The 14,623-nt window shown below is 42.0% G+C and overlaps 1 protein-coding gene across 1 annotated transcript in view; it reads right to left on the bottom strand.

Moving 5' to 3' along the window:
• Positions 1 to 5,971: 5,971 nt before the first annotated feature.
• The window catches only part of COL1A2 (collagen type I alpha 2 chain), a 50,112-nt gene continuing 41,460 nt past the window's right edge, over positions 5,972 to 14,623 (bottom strand). Inside the window, exons 43-52 of the mRNA XM_039526219.1 lie at positions 12,766 to 12,819; positions 12,552 to 12,659; positions 12,323 to 12,376; positions 11,846 to 11,953; positions 11,094 to 11,147; positions 10,840 to 10,947; positions 9,662 to 9,908; positions 8,834 to 9,024; positions 7,712 to 7,954; positions 5,972 to 6,918 (exon numbers count right to left, since the gene is read on the bottom strand). Coding sequence (XP_039382153.1) covers positions 6,772 to 6,918; positions 7,712 to 7,954; positions 8,834 to 9,024; positions 9,662 to 9,908; positions 10,840 to 10,947; positions 11,094 to 11,147; positions 11,846 to 11,953; positions 12,323 to 12,376; positions 12,552 to 12,659; positions 12,766 to 12,819 — 1,314 coding nt within the window. The 3' untranslated portion in view covers positions 5,972 to 6,771. The remainder of the gene's footprint in view (positions 6,919 to 7,711; positions 7,955 to 8,833; positions 9,025 to 9,661; positions 9,909 to 10,839; positions 10,948 to 11,093; positions 11,148 to 11,845; positions 11,954 to 12,322; positions 12,377 to 12,551; positions 12,660 to 12,765; positions 12,820 to 14,623) is intronic.

Here is a 14,623-nt window from a genome sequence, read left to right as displayed (position 1 = left end):
TCACTAAAAATATTGATGACCTGCTGAACTCTTTTCCACGGGGCCGACTAGACCAATCTTGTCCTCTCAAAAGGGGGTTCTACTAGGAATAGTGGAATGAGAAGTGTCTATGTAATTCCTGAGACCTGGAAATCTGGCCAAGAAACGCAGTAATTTGTGACATCTTGGAACACCCCAGGCCAGTAAAAGTGGGCTGCAAGAAGATCAAAGGTTTTCTCCCTCTCTAGATGCCCTGCACAGGGGATCTCATGGGCCAAGTGGAGTATCTCCTGCATATACATTTTGGGAACTAGCAGCTGGGCCCCAGTTTCCCCAGTCTGTCTTACTCATTCTATGTGATAAAGTCGTTCTCCCTGTAATTCAAAGTGGGGCTATTGTTTCTCTCTTTGGGGGTTTACAATTTCCCTGTCTACTACAGCTAATTGTTCATATTTGTGGGAGAGTGTGGGCTCTTCCAGTTGTTCCCTCACAAAATTGGTGTCTCGAGCGAGGATATCTGCATGGGCATTAAAGGGCTCTACTTTGAGTTGAGAGTTTGGTAAGGTCTCTAGGGATGTGGGTTGAGCCTTATGGCTAGATGGTCCCTCACCAGGATCATCGACTTTGCTCACCCCAACCCATTCCATGGAGGAGGGACTTAGGTCCCAAGGTTGAGGTTTCACTTGCCCTGTCAGAACCTCACTGAGTCATTCCCAGTCCCTGCCCAGTATAACCAGGTAGGCCAACCCAGCTGCTAAATCCACCCACATACTTGCTGAATGCTCCCCCACCCTCAGCCATACTTGCATCTGTCCCCAGGGGTAAATTTGTGGGTTTTATATCTCCAGGGACACACTGGAGGAATATCATTCCCTCTGTGTCCTTCCTCAGATCTACAAGCTGCCGGTGGATCAGGGTCTATTATTTTCTTTCCCTTCACCCACACTGGGACTATTAGCTTGGCAGGGCTTTTCTTATGGGCCCAAGACTGCAAAGTCATATTCCTTATAGGGACAGTCCCTACAGAAGTGGCCCTCCTGTCCACAGGAGAAGCATTTCCTGCTGGATGGTACAGATGTCAGGGTGTGGCATGGCAAGCTGTTGCCCTGTTGGTCTGACTTCTCTGAAGCTTCACCATAGGTTCTACCATGTGGGATTGCAGAACCTTTAAAAGCAGCAGAGGGTTCTGCCAAGCTGCTGTCCTTCCTCACTGCCCTGGAGAGGGGACCTGGCTTCTTCTCTGCCTTAAGGGTCCTTGTGGGACCAAGTCGGGCCTTGTATCCCATGACACTGCTCTTGGCCTGTCTCCCTGTCTCTCAGTGACTGCCCCCCATGCCAGGCATCTCGAGGTGTTGTAGGAGGCTAGGTAGGGCTCCATAAGACTCATGGCATTCTTCAGGGTCTCAGGCTGATGCCTTAACACCAGGCCTGTCCTCCCACCAGTAGAAGCTGGGTGACTTGTTTTGTAAGTTCAAGCTCTGCCACCTGTACATCCATCTGGGACTCTGGCTTCAACCACAGCCAGCAGTGATCTTTCAACTTCTGGGCTACCATCCATGGACATGCACCTGAAGGGCACACCTCCTGGAACTGCCACCAGTGCGTCTCCTCAGTGATGTCTAAATAATTGAGGATTTACTCTTTTACCTTCACATAGCCAAGTCAAGTTCCCTGTAGGCCATTTGAGCTGGTCCCAACAAATGGAGTGCCACTTGCACAGCCCAGTTTTCCTGGGCTCATCCCGCGGCAGATGCCGCCTACTCAAAAGTAGTGAGGAACACCTCAGGGTCATCGTCTGGGCCCTTCTTGGCCAGTTTCACTGAGATGGGCATCGTGCTGGTGGGGTGGGGTTAGTGTTTGCCGCCACCCTGGTTGCTCCTTGAAGGTGGAGCGCAGCCAGCATCTGCTATATCAGGTTCTGTTGCTATTCCTGTTGGTGCTTGACTAATTCCCTTCAGCTGCTGCTGCTGTTATTGCTGTAGGGTGGCTTGCTGCTGCTGATTTTCAGTGACCCTTTTTAACAGCCATTCTAGAGCCATCTCTCTTGAGGTTTCTTATGTTTGTTTTAAATCTGCTGCCTATTTAATTTCACTTATCTTAAAAAGTGTAACTCAGAGGAAAGTTACTTTCTTCTGCAATGTATGTGGTGAATACCTGATGGTGGAGAAAGGTTTTATCAGCACTCATTTGGGATGACCTGTATAATGCCCATGTGTGGCTGTCAATTGTGAATAGTGTGGCTATACCTCATAGAGTCTGTTTTGTAAATATTTTCCCTAATGCTATTTCCATGTGTAATGCACATGATCTCAAAATAAGTTTTTATTTTTTTAGAGGTTACCATTGGTGCATCACAGGATTGGTTAAATGAAAATGTTATGTGTTCTAGCATACAAGCAGCAGAGGGTGCAATGTGATAGGTTACTTGGAATAGGCGAGAAGCCAGAAGGCAGCTGAGTGGGAAGCAGCTGTCTTTTGTAGTTTCCCTCCTACTCTTAAGTGTCTACAAGTTATGTGAGCTATTTCAACCAGAAGTAAAGGAGAAAAGGGCCTTCTTTTCTCTTCTTCTGTCAGCTGCATGAAATGTTTGGGTTCGCCAAGCCTGGAATGAAGAAGGGATTTAAATTCTCTTTTGAGGAGGAGGGGAGGAAGTTGAGGTCTCCACCTAATCAACATAAAAGTACTGGGTTACCACAAGCCAGAAAAGCCAGATGAAGAAAACTAAACATATCTTCCCTTTCCAGCTTTATCCTACGGTGCACTGAGCTCCATGGGCGGAGAAGAGGAGTATCCAGTCATTCTAACCATTAGCTCTCTCAGCCTCTGGTAGTATCTTCAGCTCCTTAACTTAAACAGGGCTAAGCACTGCCTTCTTATGACCCCATTGTCCTGCCTCTCCTTTACCCTGGATTGCACATCACCTAAGATTCCCTCCCATGATCTCTAATCATCTCTTACCAACCTCATGGCACCAACTCATGCAAACCTTCCCCAATCCGCCCAGGGCCTGAGACTTTCCTTTACCCTCCCTCTGTCCAGCCTACGCCTAGTCACAACACTTCCTCAACCCAGTATAACCCAGATTCCCTACCAACCCTCTTCAGCCCACCCTCATCCTGATTCTTGCCTCAACCCTGTCCAACCCCCCACTATAGGACTACTCCCTCACTCATGGCCCCAGTGTGGAGTCTAAAATATATAGGGGTCACCATTTCCTTCTTCTCTTAGTTTTCTAATTTTTTTTGTCTGAGGCAGAATCCCCTGCCAATGTCACATTTCATGTCTGCAAAAGTCTGTGATAGGGAGAAGTGCAAAGATGCTAAAGGGTTGCATTATGGGTGCATTCAAGGTTTTAGTTTAAAAGACTATAGGAACATGGATGTGGGTGAGGAGCTCTCACTCACACTACAGGCACATAACTGTCTGAGTAGCTAAGAAATAACTAGATTAGGTTTTAGAAACACCACTTTAGGGAGTCTGCAAGGAAGCCTGGTGGGGTTAGGCACTAATGCGATCCAGCTCCTTAATATCTGGGGAATAGCAAGAAACTAATCCCATCCTGAACCAGCTCAACAATTATATGCCTAGAATATAATTTATGAATTGGGTGCCCAACTCTCTTATGCCACTTTCAAAATCCAAGCCTTAAATCACTTTATTTTAAGCACATAAATGATTGCTGAGCTAGCGTTTGTCTCTTCCCCAAAACACTAATTAGATGAATAGGGCCAGTGCCTAATTCTACCAGACACCTAAGCCATCCTAAGGTCTGCAGATATGCTGGAGGTACTTAGGTGCACCTAAGGGCACTCAAACATGGGAAAAATTTTATACCCTATTGAGATAATTTCACTTCTATCTTTCTAGAAGCTAATTGGCCTCTCTCTGATCCAGGTGAGCACCAAAATATTTGCAGTTTTAAACACTGTATTTCATACATCAGTGGGGAAATATTTTTTAAAATAGGAAAATATGATTGTAGAACTAAAATAAGACAATGGTTGGTGGGTTGTGGGGCAGGATTAGTACGTGAAACTACTTCTCACCTATTTTTAAAACTGAGTAGAGTTTAAACTGGCAGTGACCCTTCAGTCAGTTTACTCAGATCCTTAGACTCAAAGGGCCATAATTTCAGCAGCCTGAACTTGGGCTCCATTTGTTGACATGTAAAAGGTCCATGTGGACAAATAAAGAACGCATTTTGAAATTGGGCCTTTAATCTTATTCAGCTGTCCAGAAACAAGGCTGGAAAGGGGTTCCTTTTTTTGGTATCAGACTGTGGGGTTACACCCCTCCGCCCTTCCCCCTCATCACCCCTTTCTAGTTTGATCTCTCTCTTTGGATTCCACATTGTTCAGAGAGGCGTGTCACCTCTCCAATGGTACTTCCACTCTGGTTACAGAGAGCTTTGTTCTGTAAACTTTCTGCAAATCTACCTTCACACAATGTCTGTTAGCAAAGCCCATCTCACCACTTGCTTTGTCTCCTCTGGTTGTCCTTATGTGTTCTATGCTGCTGTCTGTCTCTGAAATGCTGTCCTAATCTCAGACACCCAGAAATCCTAATCCAGTCAGAATTTCAGTCCAGCTATGTAAAGACAAAGACAGTAAATTCCTTGGGGTAGGGACTAGGGTGACCTGATGTCCTGATTTTATAGGGACAGTCCAGCTGTTTGGGTCTTTTTCTTATATAGGCTCCTATTACCCCCCCCCTCCCCCCCCCGTCCCGATTTTTCACATTTGCTGTTTGGTCATCCTAGTAAGGACTGTAGCATCTCCTGTGTCTTGTATGGTGCTGAAGGTACTGTTAGTGCTTACCAAAACATCCTCCTTAGCAAAACATCCTCTAATAATATAGAGAACAATTTTTAAATAGTTCCCTGGTTTGACTTCTGCATATGTATTCAAGAAAGTCAAAGCTCCTACCAATAGCAGATTCAACAGATTGTCACCAGCCAGGAAACAATGGCCATTTGGAACCAGGGAAACTGGGTCCTCTGTCTTTTTCCTTCATCAGTGCTAAGCAAGAATCCTATCTTGCTGCTGCTGTCGGATACAGAGAGTGGGTGGGATGCAGATCCCTGTGCTCCCTCTGTACTTTTTGCACCCACTCCACCCCAGGTGGCATTTGGCCATGAATCTCTTTAATATTTTAAGAAAGGCAACAATCCATTATTGCTTATTATCAAGTGTCACACCAGGATGCCTAGTGCTGCCAAATTGTCTGTAGACTTTACAAAACAGAGATGTTGAACTGAAGAGCTGAGTAGACAAACATATCAATAAGCTATTTCCATATGGTCTTGAAATACAGCAAATAAATATCTCATTGCAACAAACAGGCAAAGACAGACAAATGAAACTATGCAAATGTATTGCATGCTTAGTTCAGAAAGAGAAAAACAACTTCCTCACTGCTTAGACTAAATGCCAGAAAGAGCAGAAAAGACTGTGTGTGTGTGTGCATGCGTGCGTGCAGAGATAAAATAAGATAATTTAAAATGCCATTTCATTTCATAGTTGGGCGGGGTATGCATGATCAAACAATTACGTATTTTGCTATCTGGAGTAAAGAAAATATTTTTTTTCCTAGATCTAATGTTGGATCTGATTGCATATTCCCACTCTTGTCTAACTAATTTAATCAAAGAATTAGCAAAGAAGGACAGACCCTGGGTTATATCACATTTATAGTTTATAGAAAAAAGGTCAGCATTAATTGGCGCTTAATGCATTACATTGTGTTATTGCTACACTATTAACTGTACTCAAGCAGGCTTTCAATGAATGTTTTAGTGTATTTAGCAAACAAATAATTCAGAACAACCAAATATGGGCCTGGATGTAGCCAGATATTTTAGCAGAAGTGCTGTATCTTGCTTTTTTTTTTAATTTTTATTTTTTTGCTTTAAGAAGCCAGGTAATTAACAATGCATATACTGGGTACAAATATCTATTGATGCACTTAAGCAAGGAACTTTACTCATTCAATGTTTTCTTTTGGAACACTGGACATGCTTTATTTCAATTTTTTCACAATTTATTTAAACATCTCACATATACAAAATAGGTACAATTTTTTTTTGAGAAATGATGCTTTCTTTTTACCCATCGTAGAGGATGAATATGAGATTTAAAAGCATGAGCACCTGAATTTGGAGGAGAGGATGAAGATGGGGCGGGGGGAGAGAAATGATCCACATGCTTAATCTGGGGGTGAGATGGGACATTCTGACTAAAATTTTGAGACAGATTTCAAAGAAACAATACAACTTAATACAGAAAAGTGGTATTTCAAATGCTGCTAGCACCATCAAAGTTCAAGTATTGGAAAGATCCTCTATCATACTGAAATTAGCACCTTTGTATTACGAATGGGACTAAAAGCACCTCAGATCATATGGAGAAGTACCTACTCTGAATGTGGATCACACTTGGCTTTAAGTGTATGAGGTAGTTTAAACCTTTGGAAGTTGTGGTTTTAAACTTCCTCTGTGGAAGATATTCAAAGGCCACAAGTGGTGCAAACTTTCATGATTTTTTATTTTGTTTTTTTACAAAGGCTGACATTTCCCAAAACAAGGTGTTAAAATCTTGAAAGACTTCTGAGTCCTTTTGGGGCTGTATTAAATTGCATTGCACAACGCTCCAATCAATCCTTCTCCTTCTCTTTTGCCCAGAGTTTAAGCAAGTAGATGAACAGAAGAAATGGAAGGAGTCAGCTTTCAGTATAAAAAAAGAAATGGCAAAGAGAGATTTTTTTTTTTTTGGTTTTAAGTTAGTTTGAGTTCATTCATTTGAAACAGACTGGGCCAATGTCCAAACCGAATTCTTGGTCAGCGCCACCAATGTCCAAAGGTGCAATGTCAAGGATGGGCAAGCGAGATGGCTTATTCGTTCTGTATTCAATGATTGTTTTGCCCCATTCATTGGTCTTTCTCTGTAAGATAATAATAGTGATAGTTAGAAGAATTATTGTGCTGTTTATGGTACCAACATTTCTTCCAGTGAATTTAATATCTTCTGAAATCTGTTACAACCAATTTTATTAGCACAGGTCATCAGTTAGATGCCGAACTACAGATCTTTCATAAAAAGAAACATTTATTTTAATCTTTTAACTTAATGTATCCGCTATCTGATCACCCACAGCAGCAGATTCTGTGTTCTGTCTTTAATATAGTAATATATGCACTAGAGATCAAATCCTCAGAGAGAGGACACTGCCACAGTCATTGGTCATTAAGCTCCAAGAACTGAATGAAGGGTTGAAGAACAGGATTCTCAGCTTCTGCCTGAAGCAGATAGTATGGAGATGCTTTCTAGTAGCTAGGCAGGATATGGAGGAGTAGCAAGTGTAGGATTTTGGACTACTGGATATGCTACATGTGTGGACTTTTGCCACTTCTCCCATTTGCACATCATTCCCTCTGTGCTCTGGGTTAGACAGCTGCATGCAGCTTTCTCTTTGGTATGTAGAGGGGTGAAATGCCTATAATGTGCTCTCCACCTTGCGGCTCCCCTGTACAGTGAAAGTGGGATATTTTGGTGTTTTGGCCTGTGCACACCTATTGAGAGGGTGGTAGGATTCAACAGTAGAGACTAACTATCTTTGACACAATATGAACTTTAATGACTAATGTCCTGCAGAGGAGATTGGTAATCTAGCTCTATATCAATATCCAACTCTACCACTACAGTAAACAGGAAACCATGCTTCCAGTAGTACTTACAGAGCAGCCATCCTTAAGAACACTGAAAGTGAACCTGCTGTTGCCTTCAGCTCGTAGTTCAACATCATTGGATCCCTGCAGTATAACAGCCTTCTTAAGGTTGCCAGTTTCCTCATCCATGTATGCAATGCTGTTCTTGCAGTGGTAGGTGATGTTCTGGGAGGCATGGTTGGCCAGCAGACGCATGAAGGCAAGTTGGGTGGCCATGTCCTTGGAGGTCACACCTTCCTCGTTGTATTCAAACTAAAAACAGGAGGGAAGAACTCTAAATGAAATATTTGTTGAACTGTAATGGGATATAATATGCTCACATGATGTGTGTGTGTGTGTGTCTGAAGTGAACAGGGATGCTACAGGAATGTGAAAACCATGGAATTCAGGGGTTTGTGATCTTGAGCACTTTGAGATTTCACCACAAGACCAAAACTATTCAGTTAAAAAATAACCTAATTAGATCTATGTAACTGAACAAACGGAATTATTTACAGTTGGGGGTTGTGTATCTGTTTTTTTCATTATATTACTGGAAATTACAAATGTAAACATCCACACGCTGGTGGGCATCTCTCTTCTTTTAATTATGGCAGTGCGAAGAGTTACGATGTCATAACTTTAGGAAGAATCCACTGATGTGTTTATATTGTAAAGGTCTTCCCAAGCATGTCCAATATAAGTCAGAGCAACATGTTAAAGATAAATTGACTGCAAATTATAAAGTTTGCAAAAATGTAAGAAAAGTCCCGCATGGATTTTTGATACATATTCCTATTCAGCGCCTATATCCCCATACTGACTTGGAACATGCCTGATATACCAATTCCAGGCTTCCATTGAGCACTGACTAGTAAACATGTTAAGTTGTGATAAACTGTGTTGTGAGTCTATAATGTTCTCAAAGGGAAACTAAGATGATTCCAATAAACCCATTTTGCAATTGTTACCAAAACCAAACTTTGAATTCTGATCTCCAAAGATGAAAGGCTAGTGCATTCCCTCCTGTCCCTCCACTAGGAGAGTGTTTTCATTAGTATGTGCTTTTGCAAAGGGTTACTGTGCAGCCAACTCTTTAGACAGCACGGTAGGAAACAAATTCACTCGAGTTTGCACTGTTTGGCCACTCACCTGTGTACCACCATTGATAGTTTCGCCCAACCACACATGCTTCTTGTCCCTGGGGTTCTTGTTGACATACCAGTTCTTAGCGGGGATGGTTTCTGGATTAGCATTGATGCAAGTCTCACCAGTGGAGAAGTCACAGTACACTCTGATGGCATCCATGATGCACCCCTGGTTGGGATCAATCCAGTAGAAACCTGTCATAAAAAAACCCCAAACAACCTGGTCACTAATAATGCATTCAGCCTCATGCAGGCACTCAGCTACTATGGTAATAGACACGGCATAAATACCCAGAGGGATAACATAGATACTAAAGTTGTGTACAATATTACAGTGGCAACCTGCAAATCGCAAGAAATCTGTATTTGAATATTGCTAATGTGTGACACTGCATTACTTTCGAATGCTGAGCATACATCATTATCATATTGATTTTGTGGTGAGGATTGCACCACAGTGAAAATGAAGGGAAACTCTTCAGGGTGAGCTTGTGTAATTGTGCTGTCAGTACAGGTAGGAGTTATTGTTTCATTGATGATTTATTAGTTTAATAATATCCACTGCCTGTCCAGAGTATTAAGAGTTAAATTTACCCTCTGGCCAATGGCCAGCCCAAGTACTATACACCACTTTAATACCACTAATTGGGCTTAAGAAGACTTAAAGTGTATATGCCTTGTGCTGGTTCTCAGCACAGGGGTACATTTCACCCATAAAGAATAAAACTGCTGACATCAGGCCATAGTCTATCAGGAAACCACACTGAAAGAATGCTACTAAGCTGAACACAACCAGCGAACCAGAAGAGGCATCCATCTAGCATTAACGTACCACTGGTCCATTCTGGGTGGCTGAGTCTTAAGTCACGACAGGTGCGGGCTGGGTTCTTCCTGGAGCCTTCTGGGGTCAGGAGGGTCTCAATTTGGTTGTTCAATGATTTCAGAGTGGCATCAACTTCATAGTCCTTAGGTCTGAGAGATGGTTGATCAGCTCGGTAGTATTCAGATTCATAGCCAATTTCATATCCACCACCATTGGGGCCAGGGGGGCCAGGGTGACCAGGTGGACCGGGTGGACCCTAAAGAGGTTCAATGTCAGAAGACAAAGAGTATCTCATTATATAAGTCTGGGCACTGCACTGATATGCACACTACACCCAATACTTACTTGCATGAATAGCCCTACTCTAAGGCACAGGATCCTCAGCTCTAGTCTCAAATAGCTGGTAGGGAGCTGCTTTGTGATGGGTATTGCTGGGTAAAAAGGTAACAGATGCAAGATTTAGGGCCACTGCATCATCTTTGTGTATGTACTCACAAGCAGTAAGCGGTCATCAACTTGGATAAGGACTCTGCAATTAGATCTAAGGTTCGTATTCTCGTATAAAGAGTGAGAACTTAAATGAACAGCTGGTTCAGTCTTCTCATCTTAGGCCCATATTTAATTTACGTGACTATTTACTTTAAATGTTTGAATGGCACACCAGAAATGTGAGGGCCAGGATCAGACATATAGTCAGTCTATGGAATAGGAATAATAATAATAATCATATCATCACTTTTCATGTATACAGTGCTCTTAATCTGAGGGTTTCAAAGGGCTTTCCAAATTAAGACCAATATAGTTATCCCTATTTTACAGCTGGGGAAACCAAGGCACAAAAAGATTAAGTGACTTGCCCAACGTCACAAAACATGTCAATGGCAGAACCAAGACTAGGACTCAGCTCTCCAGAATCCTAGTTCTGTGCTTTCATCTGTAGGCCCCCATAAGTAGTTGTACTGTAGCTGTCTTTAATGCTATCCTATAACAAATCTTAATTTTGTAGGGAAACATGTTAGAATGTGAAATAAAAAGTCTGCTCCTGTTTGAGAAAAAAGTAACATAGAAATCTCTTCCATTTTCTCTTCTTAACTCCTACTCCCCTGCCCCCGCCAACCACTGAGGCTATTAAGTGATGGTTTCAGCTTGTGCCCTTAATTTATCACCAAAAAAAAAATCAAACTTACACTAGGACCTTGGCTACCCTGAGAACCACGCACTCCAGCAGGTCCAATAGGACCAGGATGTCCACTGCGACCATCTTTACCATGAGGACCAGTAGGACCAGCAGGACCCTACAACAGAACAACAACTTCTTAATGAATGTAAACAATACAAGAGAATTAGGAATATATTTTTAAAACGTCAGAGGCATTGGAGAGGGTTACTTGCCCTTTCCATATTCCAAATGAATAGAGAGTATTCACTTAAATTTCCATACCCTTGGACCAGCAGGGCCAGTGGAACCAGGAGCACCTTGATCTCCGTGGTGGCCCTATTGGAAAAAAAAAATCACACCAGGATTAAAAACACTGATACACAGTTATATTAATATGATACTGGTCAGCCATGCCCCAAGGCTTGGAGCTCTGAGAATGGGAAGCTGGTGTTGATCCTGCCTCCTTAGTGAAGTACAGGAAGAGTTAAAGTAGCTATTCTTGGGGGCATGGGGAGGGAAAGGCACCATACAATCAACTGGAATCTAAGGAAGATATTTTAAGACAGTAACATTCCTCTATATAAATAAAATAGTTTTTTATTTAAAGGTCAAAATTCTTAAAAGGAATGTCACATTTTTAAAGAGAATACAATCTATACGAGGATCTTGCATTTTTTTGTGCTAAAGTATTACAACATTATAACAGAAACGGGTAAATATTGTATTATAATAAATGAATATGGTTTTAAATATAATGTTGGTCACATTTCAAAACCAATCTCTAAAATTGTGTCTCTATGTTTCAAGTGTGCTGTATGACATTCATAGGAAAAGTTTTAGAGGCCTTTTAAAAATTGGTATTTTATGTGGACGGCAACAAACACTAAACTATCTAGGCATATTTCACAGCCTTTGAAAGATTTGTGGGGTGGTGTCAGCCTACAGAGTTGCACATATGAATCTTTATACATTGTGGTAATTTTATTTATTTTCATTGTGCTCCCCATTCTAAATTATTACAAATGTTTACTCACAGCAAGACCGGGCAGACCCTGCAATCCATTGTGTCCCTTAAAACCAGGCATGCCTCTAGGTCCTTTATCACCTGGTACACCTTTTTCACCACGTGGGCCTTGTGGGCCCTGGAGAAGAAAAACACAACAAAAGAAAACAAACAAACATAAAACGGAATGTTTTGAAACGTTTTCTAGACATTGCCAACATGAAAATGAATTATGAGTAGTCTACAGTATGTCATATTCTTGTCGTGAAACTTGAACATAGATTCTATTAACACATGTGGAATCTGCTCAAGGGAGTGTGGATCAGTCCCAGGGGAGGGAGATACAGATCTAGATTTGAACAATTCTAGGTATATAAATATTTTCAAATCCATAATGCTCCTCTCAGGACTCTATCACTAAAGATTGGGTCCTTAATGAGCAATGAAGCATACATTTTCATTTCCTACTTAAACTTTTTTGCTGAGAGATTAAAAAAAAATTACATACAGCAAGACCTCTTGCACCGGCAAGACCAACAGGACCAGTAGCACCAACGGGACCCTGAAACGCACAAAAAATACATGTAAGCTATAACATCATATTAATGGAAAAGCTCAGTGCCCCGTGTATCTACTTGTTGCCAGGACAAGTGAGCAGTAAGCGTTCCATGGTTAAGATCTGTTTTATGGACTAGCAAGTGTTTTAAGTAATATGAGAAATTAAAGTCTTATCTTACAGGTTCACCACGATTTCCAGCCTTTCCAGAAGGACCAACTGAACCATGAGGACCAGGAGCACCAGCGGCGCCAGCGGGACCATTGCTGCCAGGATAACCACGCTCACCCTAAAGACAAGGGAAGGTGAGAGGAAGCAGACAGTGTATCAATACTGGCTTCTTATAAGGATCGACACATATCTGCCACAAGTATGAAACAAAGGAGAAAGCTTACCTTGAAACCAGGAGCGCCATCACGGCCTGGAGGACCATCATTACCGGGATTGCCCTGTTAAAACAGCATAAGAAACCAGTCACCCTATCATCAACGAGAGCTGTGCATCCCACTGCAGTTCCTTGTGAATATGAAACTCAGACATAAAAAAAAAAAGAGCACAAATCTTGACAAACAAAAACAACCAATCAACCAACCAAAGCCAAACTTCACATATTATATTTGCTACCTACTTTCTGGATGGATACTGACAGGTTGTACAATTTTACGTGCCGTATAAAAGCCATCCTCAGACATTTCAAATCTGTTAAAGTCGTATAAATGATCGGATGGAATTCAAATATTTTAGAAGGCAGGGGCCAGATTCAGTAGAAGAAGAAAATTGTTTTTCACCTCCAGCCTTTCAATTGATCTTCATATCAATACAGCAGTAGCCTTCACTTAACAGGCACCCTAGCAAAGGGCACTCTGCTTACTTGAAAAAAGTGCCAGTGGTGGGGGCTGGCAAGGGAGTGGTGAAATCATTACACAGACTTCAAACAGTAGAATCATGGCCCAATTACTCTATTTGTGGTACTTCGTTAGTGCCAACTCGTGTTAGCAAGCATACATTTCTTCCTCTGTGACCTTTTGGTTGATTTCAGCTGCTTCCCTGATGTTATGGACGTTTAACTTTTGATGTGAACATCACAGAGTTATTTATGTTTTAAGAAATTCATGAAATAAAGTGAATGTTCTCTGATCACACTGTGATCCTGTGAGCATCTAATAACCTGAGGCATCGCTTAAACTTATCAATTAAGTTTAAGCAATATGTACCAATCGAGGGGATTATTCTACAATTATAGGAAGCAGAATAACTTATTTACTACTTTTTTTTTACGCCCCAGAGGATTAGATTATGCATGGCTGCTGTATGGCCGGGCAAGATGCCTTCCTCACAGCATGGTTGGGCAAAGGGTTTCCTCTCTCAAGGATTTGTTTCCCCCCCAGGGAAGGGGAAGAGGGCAGAGAGGAGGTGGAACAATAGCCCTCCCTTCCAGCTTGCAGAGCAAGGCCAGTACATCAGTGGGAGCAGATGGCTCCCCCCACACTCTCTCTAGTCCACAAGAAGCAGCTTCAGCACTGATTGTGCCTCTCTGGTGCTCCTCCTGGACAGATGGCTTCATGTTATCCACTGCATAGAAGTGAGGCTTAAAAGCCATAGTCTGCTCCTTAACGTTTTTAGACGGCATATGTGATTTTGAAACCCTTACCTTTTCTGGGCTCTTTCCCGTCAATTCAAGCACACAGGGAGATATTATGCAGTTAACTCTCACTGTTTCTCTGGTAGTGCTTAAAACATGCAAGGTGTTGTGCAATCATTAACAGCTTACATTCTGAAGGCTCGAGGTATGAGCTTAATTTCTGTCCCTTAACATTGGCTTTGAATTCAAAGGTAAGACTTTGTTTTTAGGATTATGTGTATTGCATTCCTCATTCAATGTTATTTTTACATTTCACTAACTCACTACAAGAGATACAAATGCTGCAGGGGTGAATTATGTCTAAATGATGTTTGGTTTTGAGTACTTTAAAAATTATAGGATAACTAGCCTCCCAGATAAATTCTTCCTTCTAGCCCAGTCATCTACCCCAGGATAGATTATCTTTCTCAGCTTCTCTATCTGATAGCTATCTCTATCTATAAGAGGAAGACTCTTATCTTCCTCCCACTCCTGAGTCCTTGATTTGGCTCATATTGCCATAGTGCCCAGGAGCCTCAATCATGTTCGAGGCCCTATTCTGACATGATCCCTGCCCGGAAGAGCTTGCAGCATAGGAGGTGAGGGAAGCTGACTGCCTTCCCACTATGATT

This window comes from Mauremys reevesii, linkage group 2, assembly GCF_016161935.1.
Source record: "Mauremys reevesii isolate NIE-2019 linkage group 2, ASM1616193v1, whole genome shotgun sequence".
Taxonomy (NCBI): Eukaryota; Metazoa; Chordata; order Testudines; family Geoemydidae; genus Mauremys; species Mauremys reevesii.
The sequence above is the reverse complement of the archived record's forward strand: the minus strand, read 5'-3'. Positions and strand labels throughout refer to the sequence as shown.